Source organism: Lissotriton helveticus, chromosome 3_1, assembly GCF_964261635.1.
Source record: "Lissotriton helveticus chromosome 3_1, aLisHel1.1, whole genome shotgun sequence".
Lineage (NCBI taxonomy): Eukaryota > Metazoa > Chordata > Amphibia > Caudata > Salamandridae > Lissotriton > Lissotriton helveticus.
Genome location: NC_136061.1, coordinates 93,256,367 through 93,270,526, shown reverse-complemented (window position 1 = coordinate 93,270,526; position 14,160 = coordinate 93,256,367). Strand labels below are relative to the sequence as shown.

The 14,160-nt window shown below is 46.4% G+C and overlaps 1 protein-coding gene across 1 annotated transcript in view; it reads left to right on the top strand.

Annotated features, from left to right (window-relative positions):
• METTL16 (methyltransferase 16, RNA N6-adenosine) overlaps nucleotides 1-14,160 on the top strand; it is a 513,950-nt gene that overhangs the window by 64,165 nt on the left and 435,625 nt on the right. Inside the window, exon 2 of the mRNA XM_078679306.1 lies at nucleotides 1,065-1,195. Within this exon, the coding sequence (XP_078535432.1) occupies nucleotides 1,068-1,195 (128 nt within the window). The 5' untranslated portion in view covers nucleotides 1,065-1,067. The remainder of the gene's footprint in view (nucleotides 1-1,064; nucleotides 1,196-14,160) is intronic.

Sequence of the window (14,160 nt, the reverse complement as noted above, 5' to 3'; positions counted from 1 at the left end):
GAGTGTGGAATCACCAAGGAGGGGCGTTGATGCTACCCTAGAAAGGAGGCGTCCGGTTTGTGAGATAAAGATGTCAGCCAAGAGATCCATGGTTTTCCCCACAAAATCTGGGATTTAAGAGACTATGCAGTTACCCAGGAGTAGGGTAGTCGCATTCCCCAGGAGAGGCATTTGCCCTACCAAGCCTAGAGTGGGAAGGGAATCAGTCTTCTAGTGGGGCAGTTGGTGTGAATAAGGGAGAGAACGATTGTGACCCAAGGCCTTTCGGGACCAAAACAGGTAAGACGCTGCAGGAAGATGGTCTTAACCGATCCATCTTTTACCTGTACACACAAACTTGACCCATTGAGCTGAGAAGAATAATTGAACAAGAGGGGGAAAGGCTCCTCTGGGACCTACCTCCTGAAGTACAGGGGTCAACGTGACATGCTGAGGCCTTGCACTCAACCACCAACTAAAACACAACACAAGTAACAAACACATTTAGATTAAATTCAAAGAACCTTCGCCTCTTACTTTCCACAGTACAGGTTTGGCCACAACAGAAATGAGCCGTGCAGCATTATTACAAGTTTGATGGGTGTGGTAAGGGAGCTTTTCCAGGTGGCAAAAGCAAAGTGCCTCACAGAGTGGATACATTAAGCACTTTGGGCAGATTGCACTTGTTTTCAGAGGGTCTGTAGGCAGAACCTGGCCTGCTGGTGGGTCCCCCATTACCCCTCCACCCCTCCCCTAGCAAATCTGCATCCGCCCATCCTGTACAAGGGGCCGCAGTCATCAATAATATACATAAACATATGTTGATAAATTAATCGCAATGCTTGTTTGTTTTATTATGTGATTTGGATGGCCTGATTTCTGATTGCCATTTGTAAAATATTATAAATCAAATATTTAAATTAGTACAAGAGGATTCTTTTTTTTCAGAACTAGGGGCCATCCTGTGTTTGCTTTTACAATGTTCAATAGATTTCTAAAGCTGTGTCAAATATCTGACAGTAATGTGTGTTGTTCTATATGTGTGATGGCTTAATTTGTTTTTTGGCCTTCTTGTCTTCTTCCAGAGGATGGCCCTCAATAAATCCATGCATCCACGAAACCGCTACAAGGACAAACCTCCAGATTTTGCGCACTTGGCCTCCAAGTATCCTGAATTCAAGCAGCATGTGCAAATTAACCTGTCTGGCAAAGTCAGGTAGGACAACTCTGAGAACCTGAATGCCAGTTTTCATGTCTCGTATTGCACGTCTGGTCATGTCATCTGCTTGATGTCTTTTAGCCTCACCACATTTATATTTGGTTGTCGAAATCTCGCCCTGTGTGCTCTAAGTGAGGCCGGAACTCTTATTTTGATAACTTTCATGGTAACATATGGTTTAATAGTTGTTGTTCATATGACTGCTTTTTGTAAGATATTTTAGAAAACTTAAGATCTAGCTCCAATATCAATATTTTTTGCCTCTCCGCGAAAGTTATCTTTTAACTTGCACACATTTTATTGGAATGTAGATTCAGTGTGTAAAACAGCTGTCAGACAGTGAAATATTTACATCACATCAGTCGATAAAACTTAAAAGCCCAACTTTAAAACATTGCAGCTCTGTGACCCATCTCTTGGTCTTGCTTGTGAAGCAAAAGAAAACATAAACAGCTCCCATGCCCTCTCATTTCCAAAGCACCCACCAGACACCAGTCCAGTATTGTAAGGTTGGATCCTACACAAACCAATTTTCAGTGTCTGTTCTGTGCAAACTCCCAGGCCATGGACACTGCAGGCTTCATGTGTCTCAAGAATGCAGATGCAGCACCCTGAGTGTTATTGGTCTTTAATCAGCAGTGTCCAATTGTATTGGTCTCCAAACGGATCTAAAAGGCCTGGTACAGCTAGACTGTCAGGTGACAGTTTCTCCATTGCGAGCATACAGTGATCTGTGATGCTACTTTGTCAGGGAAGAAGTGTCTGCTTCCATGCAGAGGTACACAGTTGTTTCGCTGATGTCAATAAATGACCCAACAATGCTATTCGCTCACTTCAGGTTCCATCTTAAGAGATTCCAAGAACTAGCGCTACCACCCTCTGTGGTTCTGTGACCAGGTACTGTGTTATCATTTCAATTTTGCTATGCACCTCTTTCCAAAAGCGCTTACTCTTCTATAAGTCTACAAATTTCGAAAGTTGGAGCCATTGCCAGCATGCTCATGACAGCCCCAGTGACATAATTGTCTACTTCTTTGGTGTAAGTAACAATTCACCACTCAAATTACTTTCATAGTTTCACTATACTAATTCACCACTAAACCTTTAAGGGTTCTGGAGTAGCATGCTACTGTCCGAAAAAATGCTTTGATCTCCTCGTCAGGGATAGTAAGTGCTGTATATATGCAATTACAGTACAATACAATTGAACATCCGCTTCTAAAATTGCTCTCTATGCTAAATGTTCATGGACATGCGCGGATTGCCATCCCACAGCACGTCATTTACTTCAGTGTCCATTGCGTGCTCCCTTATCACCTGACAGGGCCCCTCTTTATGCAATTTGTATATTGTCAATATGACTCCCTTTGAATTACTGCAGTGAATTATAAAAATGTTTAAACTTGGTATGAACGCTGGCCACTACGGCTTTTCTTTCTCAGGGTATTGTACAATGATGCACCAGAGCTTGCGATATCCTAGCTGCCTCTTAACCTGAAATCAGTTTTACAAAAGTGAAGGATTTAATTTTCCCATAGTGAATATATCTTTTAATACCCAGCACTACTTGTGTCTCCACTTTGTACATGGAAACACTGCAACAGCTATTGTAGCTGGACTAATATGCATTCTAGTGAATTGACATGAAGGGTAAGTGTAATGTAGTTTCACCTTCTCATCTAGTTGTTGTATGCCATGAATGTACCTGCGTTCATGTTCTGGTGTTAGCCTAGGTCTTTTTATGTCTGGCATGTTTGGAAAGCCACAAAAGGGTGATAAAGCTTAATATCAACAATCAATGTAGACTAATTTCTTGTCCGTTTCGCATGCTGACCATGGTGTAAAAGCTACTGATCTGTGTCTTGATAGTACCTCCAGAGGTCTGGACTACCCGATCTCTCTCTCTCTCACTCTCAGGGCCATCATAACTCTCCTAGGCATCTTTGCTTTCTGGCCTCTAGTTCCCACATGTAAATGTCAGGTGTCTTCTGCAGTAGAATGAGCTCTTCTGCTGGATTACGGATCAAGGGCACCAAATGTTGTATAGAATTCAGCAGAAAAAAAACCAGCAGATCAAAATGACCACCCTGGCTCACCAAAGGCCACCCCTGTAATGCCAGTGAGAGGACCCAAATTAGTTATTTGCACCTCGGTCATGTGCTGTAGCGGATAAGAGTCGAAATACCTAACCACCTGTACATTACTGTTCAGTCCTTCCCAGGAGATGTTCCGATAGAATTAGTTAAAGGCTTCAGTTTTCTCCCCCTAATCTCATATAAGCTGATCTTGTTTTGGATTTCTAGTATGTTCCCCATGTTCGGCTCAGCTACCAACTGTGAATCTAACAACTTTCAGCTAAGGGTTATCGGCTAAAACATATTGACCTTTTTTTTACTCTAAAAGGGAAGCGGATGTAGTAGCCTTATGGCTAGAGTGGTTGACCTCGAAGCTGGGGAACCGGGTTCGAGTCTCTGCAACGACGGTCCGCATCCTGTGATTCTGGGCAAATCCTTTAATCTCCCCACGCCTAACAAAAATTAATGAGTCCATCTGTAACGAAACTGGTTCTTATGTAAAGTTCTCTGATACCTGATATCTTCGGGTCGAGTTTGCGCTATATAAAAATAAAACCAAAGCAAAAAAAATAACAAACCGGTTTAATCTTTCCCTGTAATGCCCTGATTTTAATCCTGGCCCAGAGATGCACTAATAAAGGAATTTGCAGACCCTGTAGCTAGTTTTAACTATTACTTTCACTTTACTCTGCTGCCCACCCCACCCCTAGCTCATCACTTTGGTATTTATTAAACCTATTTTTTTTTTTTAAACATCCCTGAGCTCCTCCCTTTGAGAGGGGGCTGTAGCCCATAACGTGACTAAGCATCACAGTACAAGGAGGTTCCCAATGATGAAGCAACCCATCTACGATGGATGAGGGAAATAGTCCTTTAAAAGGGATACTCCACTAGGTCTACAGTTTTAATGGCTTCTATAGACCTATGGGATTCTTTTTGTGGTTCATATATTGAGTAGGGGAGCCAACCCGTGCAGGTCTTTAAATCGCCTTTGGCCCTCTTGTGTGATGTAATAATTGATAATATCACTGCAACATGTGCAATGACATTAATGATGAGAAAACTGTGCACGGCGGGGGAACGAGTTATAGTTTCTTGAGTGAGCTATACCTGGTGAATTTCAGCGGTTTTGCTAATTTAAAACGGTGTGTTTTAACTAATAATTTCACCTAGTTATAGCGTCACTCTAATCTTTGCTTTCTTTCCAGTGAAAAAACCCCTCCTATATCTATATCATATATATATACTCACCATTCTTAAGTGGGGTAGGGGCCATGACTCCGGAAGGCAAAGCATCAAGCGAGTCTTGATGCCTCCTCCCTCACTCAACAATAGTAACACATAGCATATTCTGTCCTCCTGTTGTTTATGCCGTGGCAGTTATCCAGATGTATTTACTTTAAAACATGATACTTAAACCCAGGATACAAGGGGCTAAATGCTTGCAGTAAGGTAAAATGAAATTGATTATGCCTCATAACTATTAGGACAGTCGTTTCATGCCTAAAGTAATTGTAACATACAGACTATGAGGCAGCAGTAACAAAGTTTTTCACATGTCAAGTACACAGCACTGCAGTAACATACTAGAGTTTTATTGTTCATGTGTGCATGTATTAGTGCAGTTGTGCTAATTATCTACTGGAATTCGCCACGATTAGCAACTCACACAACGTAGGCCATAACGCATGCCACTCCTGTGCATGTTGCTAATCATATTTGCAACATTTATGTTGTTTGACGAATTTGAGTATGAACCATAACTCAATTTTTAAAGGTGTTTTTTCAAAGAATGTCCTTGTTTAACGATTTACTTAATGTTTACCCCCTGCTGTGAGCACCCTTTGGACAAGTGCAGTAGGGCCTGCAGCCAGGCCCTGCTCCCAGCTTGTCATGGCACCCAACCCACACTGTGCACGGTCTTTGGCTGTGCGCTGCAGGGGGTAGGGTTGGCTGCAGGGCTAGACCCTATGTCCTACCTGCCACGGCCACCTAACTCCTGCTGCACACAGCCTGCCATATACTCTTTCTGCGCTCTGCAGAGCCTTCGCCTAGGCACTGTGCCCATCCCGGCAGACGGCTGTGTGCAGTGGAGCTTGGCTGCAGGCCTTGATTGGCCTTGCACTGGGTTTAATTTGCTAGCAAAACCTGAAATACGTGCTCTGTGTATCTTACTAACTACCTGCTACATTTGATGCAGAGCCATCAAACAGCGCTAAAGTTATAAGCCATTGCTCTTTAACTTTGCCTCCACCTAGATGGAGTGGCACAAAACTTTCCGCCCACCTCTAAATTTTGTGCGGATCACACAGTGCCAATGTTAGCCCCCCTTCCTACCCCACCCGATCAGCATAAATCTAAAAGTACCAAAAGAAGTTTGAACGTGCCAAGTCCATGCCACTTGTCATGCAAATCCAGCAAATGGTGCTAATGTATTGTAAATAATATTTTTGCCACCTCTGTAAAATCTAAGGTCGGGGACAATCGATATTTGCCCGGCGGTATTGCCTCTGTAACCCACGAATTATTAATCAATGAAGAGGCAGGCGCTGGAGACTGGAAAGCAGGAAACAAGGTTTATTCTCTCCGGAGGAGAACACAACAAAACAGACAGCAGGTATCGTCATGAGGTGCTCTAACTTCCTCTCTGAGGCCTGGCCCCTTATATACAGGTTTTGTGGCTTTATTACAGTTTACATATTCATGGCAATGCTTTGATGTACGGAAAGACATTCTCGGGATCTCCCCCTCGGGCCCGTTCCCACACACATTTACAGTAGAAGTCCTCACCCCGGGCACAACAGGTGATGGTTATTGCGCAGCTGGATATTCCGCCGATTCATGGAATGTGGGAGGTTCGATTGGATCTCGAGGGGTGGGGGCTTTGATCAACTCGGGGGTCCTTTGATGAGGGAAGCTTCCTACTGTATGGAGAGGGGCGAGGAATAGTATCGGCAGAGCTAGGTGTCGGCCTGGGAACAAGGAAGACAAACGGGCACAGGAAAAGGGGTTTTTTTGTATCAAAGGGCCGGGGACTATGAAAAGAATGAAGGGAGGGGTCACGCTGGGAACAGGATGGGGTTTTGAGGCAGAGCTGCGCTGAAGAGGGGTTTATGACTCAAAGTATGTGCGAGCGAGGGGGGGTTGGTCAGCGTGCAGGCTTGGTGAGGGCGAAGGGCTATGTCGGGGGCCAATGGCATGCAAAAGGGATGGTCCTGGTCGAGGCACCTAAAATGGCGGGCGCGCACGACAAAAGTGTGGCATCAGGGGAAAAGGCAAGATGGCGCAGATAATGTTTACCCAACCGTACTAATTTTCCACAGTCCTCCCTTTAACATATTCAAGACATCTTGCTGGTTCATTTCCTATTCAGGTCCATTATGGTGGGCATAAGGAAAGCAGTAGGAACCCAGATGAAGGAGTCGTAAACATTTCATTTAAGATCTCTAGTTTTAGGAGGCGGGCCTATTGATAAACTTTGGTAAACTTGTTTGCAGGAAAGTCATAGTAATGTAATACAAAAAAATGATTCTGTAGCGAGCAGTGAGTACATTGCATACAGGTTATTATAGGCTCCGTATGTATTTGGTTGGAGCATGATCAATACAATGGTGGCTGGGAGAGAAACGAGACGTAGCAGAAACGATGATTGAGGGTGCCAATGTTCGAAGTTAATGAGTTCTCAGTTCTGTTTATCGTCCTTTGTTGGCGCTGTGGAGCACCGGCGGTGGAGCTAAGGGTCCAGCTCTATTCTAGGTCCCGTGTTGCAGGGCACGACCTTTTCCTCGCGTTTCTGGTCGAAAAGGTCCTTTTCGCCCTGTGTCTTTCGGAGTCGATAGTCAAGAAAGTTCAGATGGAAGAAGAGTGTACAAACAGTCCATAGGGTAGGTCGGAGAAAAAGGGGGATGGAGCAAAGGCCAGACCGGGAACAGACTATGGGAAAGGAAAATTTCAGGTTGGCGGGCCCATGACCGAGTTTAGGGAGTGGGGACCTTTCGGCACACATTTGAACATTGAGCAGGGGCATCAGGTTAGCCCTTTCCTCTCACTTTGTCGGAAATAGTGCCTTGTCCTGCAGCTCCTTTCTGTCGCGGTCTCGCCTCGGCCAACGTCGCAGGTGTTCCAAGATCTGTAGTCAGGCCACGTGCTCCCACATCCGGTCCTTCTTTCCTCCGACAGTCGTACCCTTAAATGAGTTCGAAAAGACAGTCTTTAGAGAATTGGTAGAGGAAAGTAATCACATAAGTCTATTTCTCTCCCAGCTCCAGGTAAATGAGAATAGAAACGTCCGTTATATTAGGGTTCACAGCTGACATATAAATGATCGATGGTGGGCCTGCTGGATTTACTATGACTTTCCTTCACAACTGTTTATTATAGTTACGACAGTTCATCTGATGGAGACCCACCTTCGTAATACAAGCCTGACAAAGCTATAGCGTTCTCTAGGGGTTTATATTTACACCGGGTGTTGTGAGCTACCAACATGGTACTAATAGGTATCTCGCTGAGGGACGAACATAGGCTAAACATTTTTCATTTTATCAATGCATCCTGCCTTTTAACTAAACATTTTCGCTTTCAACAAGGTTCATTGTAATGGTTTTCTTCGCTTCGACCTAATTCCTTAACGTTGTAAAACATCATTCTGGTTCCTATGCAGCCTCTCGCGGCCTGATTACTAAATTAGAAAAGACAGGGGTCTCATGGGAAAATAACTAGGGACATAGAAAATTGTGATGGGGGGGCATCGTCTTACTTTGGGTTATAAGGGTACTATCGGCAGAAGGCCACAGTTCAGTTGGTGAGCGGTCAGTGGCATTTCTCGAATTCCAAACTCTGAAATTTGCCTATCGAAAAAAATCATTTCTAGGAACCACAGCTGGCCTGCGTTAGTCGTAAGTCGACCCATCTCTTACAATCGGGGGTGGAGGATAGTTAAAAACTCTTATCTGGGGCAACTGAACAGAATACTAGGTGCGTCCTGGGAAGATGGGAAGGTTTCGATTACCTTTACGGTTTGGGGATTGCGACAATTCGGAACGGGGAAGGTCGCGTCATCTGAGGCATTTTACTTCATCATAGGAGCCGCTGATATGTAGTTCCCTCATTACGGGTCAGATTAGGGAACCTCAGTCGTCTCACCTGTCCTTTCCCTTATGGCCAATTCTCGGTTTCATCAAAATATTTTTCGGAAAGGAGAGGTAGTGACACAGCGTTAGGGTGATTGCATTAAAGACAAGTTTTTGAGCAAATACTGGCGGTATTTGAAGCCAATTGGGTGGTGTGCTAGGGGTGGCGGGTTGCCAATTTAGGAGCTAGTCGTTCGGAAGAGTGAGTGTGGAGGAGAGAGAAAGCGGGAGAGAGAGAGAGAGAGAGAGAGAGAGAGAGAGAGAGAGAGAGAGAGAAAGAGAGAGAGAAAGAGAGAGAGATGTGCAACAATAGGTTAGATAGCACACGCGCAACATAGGGAGCGGCCGTGTGTTTAAAGTAGATTATTCGGCGCTTTACTTGATACAAGACATCGCAGGTCTGTGTTAGTATTTTGAAAGCATGCGGTTCAGGACGGGCGAGCATTAGGTCGGGTACGGGGGGCATGCATTGAGAAAAAGGAAAAGGGGGCACCATCGTGTCGCCCTCCTTGCATTCTTGGTCCTTTGACCAGTTGAGTCAGCGCTTCAGTCACTCACAAACATTCTCTCATAGTTTCATTCACACGCGACGTGTATCCATTCACGCATCATGGATTAAGGGTGATCATTTTTCATCGAGTCATACTATTTGTTGGTTTGTTTGTTACATTAGTAGTTTGTGGGTATGCTTAGGTGCCACCTTGCGGCGCTAGTCTGCTTCGTGTATCATATATGGCAAGGCTTCAGATCTTCGCCATACCTCGGTTGTGATCTCTGAGGTAGCCTGCAGAGGGAGGAAAAAGGAGGGGAAGGGAACAACATTCGAGTATATTAAAAGCACGGGTACGAAAGACTTTTACTTACCTCATACTCGTCTTATCTCCTTGGGATAGAATCCCCGAGGTTGTGGTTTCTGGAGTCAAAAAGGGGGGGGGGGCAGTGCGCCCTTATAGGCTGTGAGAAGGAAAACGTTAGGGAATCAGAAGCGCTTAGCGCGAAGTTTCTAGTTGGTAGGTGTATTTAACTATCGGGGTCCTAAAATCTCTTCCAACGCGGTGATGTTTCAAGGTTTATCAGTTCTTCGGTCAACTCTGCTCCCTAGTACCTTGGAGTGTCGTATCTTTATAATATTCTATTATTTACATCGTTTCACTTTTACCCATCCTTTATATTGCGCCATTTCGCCTTTACCCATCCCCGGGAGTCGGGGTCCTTCTTTATGCGCAAGTCCCTGAGTCAGTCGCATTTTTGACGGCGGAGTGTCGTGTCTCAGATTTGATTTGATCCTCCAACCTTTATTTTGCAAAATCATTTCAGTACGCGGATTTATGAGGGTGCAATCGTATTTGGCCGGACGCGGCAATGGCTAAAGTGCGTACAGTGGGGGGGGGGTGTTGTTTTGCAGCAATAAAAACATTAGAGAGTTTTATCCATTCATTTGTAGCGAACTAAAACGTCTATCAATTGGCTGGGGGTTCGGGGGCATTTATTTCATAATTTAGAAGCATAGTCCGACTAGTTGCAATCAGATTTCCTATATGCATACCGTGTGCGTGCGTCATAAGCGAGGTTATACATCAGCTATATATAAAAATATAATACATCGTACATTTGTAATCAACATTTTTAACGGGATCCTTTTACATGTTCGTCGAGTCAGCTCTCCTTTTTTTTTTGTCAAGTGTACAAAGGATCATATATGTCTCAGAACATCAAGTTTTGTATTAGTAAAAAGGAACACCACGAGGTGTTCGTAAGTTCCTATCGATACCGGCGCCATTTTGGGCGGGGCCGGGTTAGTCCGGAAGTAGCATCTGGGAAAATGTTTCCTACAACCGGCAGTTGGACCAGAGTCCTTTTCGGCAGTTCAAGAATTCATGCTAACAGAAGGAGTGGCTATGTCATGCTTTTTTTCGCTAGTGATTAAGGCAGTTGTCCTTTACCGGAAGCCTGCAAGGGCCGAGGGCTCCTCCGGGGACCTTTGTAGAATCTTCAAGGCTGTGGAGATGCTGTCGGAGGTGGAGGCTCGTGCTCCGGTGGGCGAGCAACCGAGTTATATTGCTGTTCAAAGTTACTGTAGCGGCCGAGAGCCGCCTTCCAGCGGGTCCAGACGCCAATTTGAGGCCCTGCAGCAGTCCCCTCTCGTCGAGTCTGCAAGAGTGGAAGAGACCTTCCTGAGGACAAATAGGGAATGGAACTCTGTGTCGTGGAAGCGGGACGTTCGGCTGGGGTGCAGCTGTGATGCCCCCACCTGGGGGGGCGAGGGAGACTCATTCGCGCCGTCTCCTTCTCCCGGTGCACTCCAGGCCGCTCTCTTTCATGGGCATGCACGATGGTCTCTCCACACCCTGTGCTCCACAAGGCCCATGCTCAATGCTGTGGAAGTATGGCCACCTACGGCGCACATCCGGTGCTGCACAAGTATCAGTGCAGCCATTGCATATTCGGTGCTCCGAAAATATGGGCACCGTTGCATGTTCGGTGCTGCGCAAGTATTGGCACCACTGCCTGGCTGGGGGAGTTCGGCGTTGGGCCGGGGGGCTGGGAAACCTCCTATCTGTGGAGGTGGGAGAGGCTCGTCCGCGTCGCCTCTCCCTCCCAGCCCAACTTGGACAAATTTCTGCAGAGGTACGGACAGGACATCCCGCCGCCCAGAGTTGCTGCGGCTGTCACGGAGGGGAAAAGAAAGAGGTGTCTCGTTCTTCTCTGGGCCGGGCTTCCTTAGGTTATCGGCTGCAGCCGGACTCAGTTGGCCCCGGTCCCTGGCCATTGGTGGCCGGACCGGGAGGACATGTGGCGGGACTACCTGAAACGATCCAGGCGCCACCATGGCCGGGCCAGTGGCATGTGGCGGGACTGCCTGCAGCTTTCCAGGGCCGCTGGGGCCGGACTCCGCTGGCCCCTGCCTCTCCTCCGGCTCCCCCATACGTTAAGATTTCCTGACCGAGTGTTGGCAGCAGGTCCCTCCTTATATGGGTTATCGCCAGTTGGGCGTAGCCGTAACCCTGCCCTACTTTGGAAGGTTCCAGAATGGGGGGTGTTCTGCTGACTTTTATTTCCTACAGTTTACCGTTCTTGTTTCTAAAGTTATTGTTTCTTGTTTGTTATGTAAAATAAAAGTTCGTGTTCATCAGTGGCTTACTGATTTCGTTTCCCATTCCTTTCTTTCCAGGTTGTTTCATGCTAAAATTTCTGTTAACAGAGTTTATGTAACACGGAAGCACGTGCAGGGGGATGACGCAGATTCATACATTACGTACACACAAACTCAGACGGGGAGACAGTAAAAGTATGACACACAAGATCCAAAGACGAACATAAAACAGTGATTGGCCATAATTATCTCTTTCTGTCTGTTGCTTTAGAGCTAGGTTGGGTTCCCGTTTTATCATTGTCCGATCTATGAAAACTCGAACATGTCGCTGAAATCGGTCTGGCGAAATCTGTGCCATCGGGCATAATCAAACGTGGTGGTTCTATCTGGCCTGGCCATGTCAGTCTGATTCTTCTTTGTCTGGGGCTTTTTTCCTTTCTTCCGGGCTGCTATTCCTGTCGGTCCTTTATTCCTACCCTCGCTCAGTAAAGTCGGGCATTGTGCTTTCCAGTGTCCGATACATTTACAAAAAGCACATTGGTCTTGCCCTAAGTCTGGCCGTCCTGTGCGTAGTGTCGGGGGATAACCTTCGGGTCGTGGTGTCCAGGGGTTGTCCTGTTGATATATTCCTCTACCTGCTCTGTCCTCGTCTCTTTTCTTTCGTTGTACTGCCTCTTTGCGCCACATACCGAGACTGTCGAGCATAATAGGCGTTGTCTTATTATTACGAAGGGCTATTTCTAGCGTTTCTATTTTATCAAGATCGAAGGATCCTACCAGAGGCCACTGTTTGTCCTGACTTTCTTTGGTATACCTGTGCCACAATTTATTATAGGCTATGGTAACTAATCCATAGTTTATGAACATGTCTTTATAGGGGTGCCTTCTAGTGGAGCTAGATGATCCACCTCTAATAAACGGTCCGGGCTGAACCAGCTATCAACCAGTGGGGAGAAGACAGACATGACGGCTCGCACCGAGGGACAAAAAGTCAGCACTGCCTATCTTATCACTGTGCGCAAAGACTAGACAGAATATTTCTATTCTACGTTGTTTGCAGGCAGTGAATACCTCATGAACCAATGACAAAGAACAACCAATAAAAATAAAAAATAGAATAAAATAAAATGAAATCAGTGGGGAGAATAAGTAGGGCGCAAAAGTCTGCGTCCTCTACCCTTTCACTATCCGTAAAGAGGAATCTGTTATTTCCTGTTTGCAGACAGCGAGTCTCCAGAAAACGATCCGTGAACAGTAGTTCGGGGTCAAAAGAACCCAGTTAATCAGTGTGGGGGAGGGAATCTCCCAAAAAACGTTAATAAATAATAGAATCAGTGGGGGAGAAAAATAGGCACGACGGCTGCGTTACCTATCCTTCACTGTTTGCAAAAGGGAAAGAGCCTACTGTTTCTCCGTGTGCAGACAGTGAATCTCCAAATAAGTCAAATAAAAGAGTAATACTAGTATTTTCTGAACAACCAATACAATTATTTTGCAGCTTGTCGTGTTTACACGACCTTACCCGGACCGTATGGACAGTTTCTTGTCTTCCGAATCCAGCGCCCGTTCGTCCTCTTTTTCTCGTATTTCTCACGGCACTCCTAATGGTTCCCAGTCAGGACCGTAGATCACTCGAGAGAGGTCTGTTCGGAACTAGTGAAGTTCGGATGATCGGCTGCCAGACGAGGGTCTATTGGGCAAGAGCTCTCCCGATCGTTGCAGTCGTTCACTCTGTCGTCAGGACCTCTCCCACTGGATCCACGAGTCGCTGATGGGCCCCACGCTTGGGGCGCCAATTGTAAAATCTAAGGTCGGGGACAATCGATATTTGCCCGGCGGTATTGCCTCTGTAACCCACGAATTATTAATCAATGAAGAGGCAGGCGCTGGAGACTGGAAAGCAGGAAACAAGGTTTATTCTCTCCGGAGGAGAACACAACAAAACAGACAGCAGGTATCGTCATGAGGTGCTCTAACTTCATCTCTGAGGCCTGGCCCCTTATATACAGGTTTTGTGGCTTTATTACAGTTTACATATTCATGGCAATGCTTTGATGTACGGAAAGACATTCTCGGGATCTCCCCCTCGGGCCCGTTCCCACACACATTTACAGTAGAAGTCCCCACCCCGGGCACAACAGGTGATGGTTATTGCGCAGCTGGATATTCCGCCGATTCATGGAATGTGGGAGGTTCGATTGGATCTCGAGGGGTGGGGGCTTTGATCAACTCGGGGGTCCTTTGATGAGGGAAGCTTCCTACTGTACGGAGAGGGGCGAGGAATAGTATCGGCAGAGCTAGGTGTCGGCCTGGGAACAAGGAAGACAAACGGGCACAGGAAAAGGGGGGTTTTTGTATCAAAGGGCCGGGGACTATGAAAAGAATGAAGGGAGGGGTCACGCTGGGAACAGGATGGGGGTTTGAGGCAGAGCTGCGCTGAAGAGGGGTTTATGACTCAAAGCATGTGCGAGCGAGGGGGGGTTGGTCAGCGTGCAGGCTTGGTGAGGGCGAAGGGCTATGTCGGGGGCCCGTGGCATGCAAAAGGGATGGTCCTGGTCGAGGCACCTAAAATGGCGGGCGCGCACGACAAAAGTGTGGCATCAGGGGAAAAGGCAAGATGGCGCAGATAATGTTTACCCAACCGTACTAATTTTCCACACC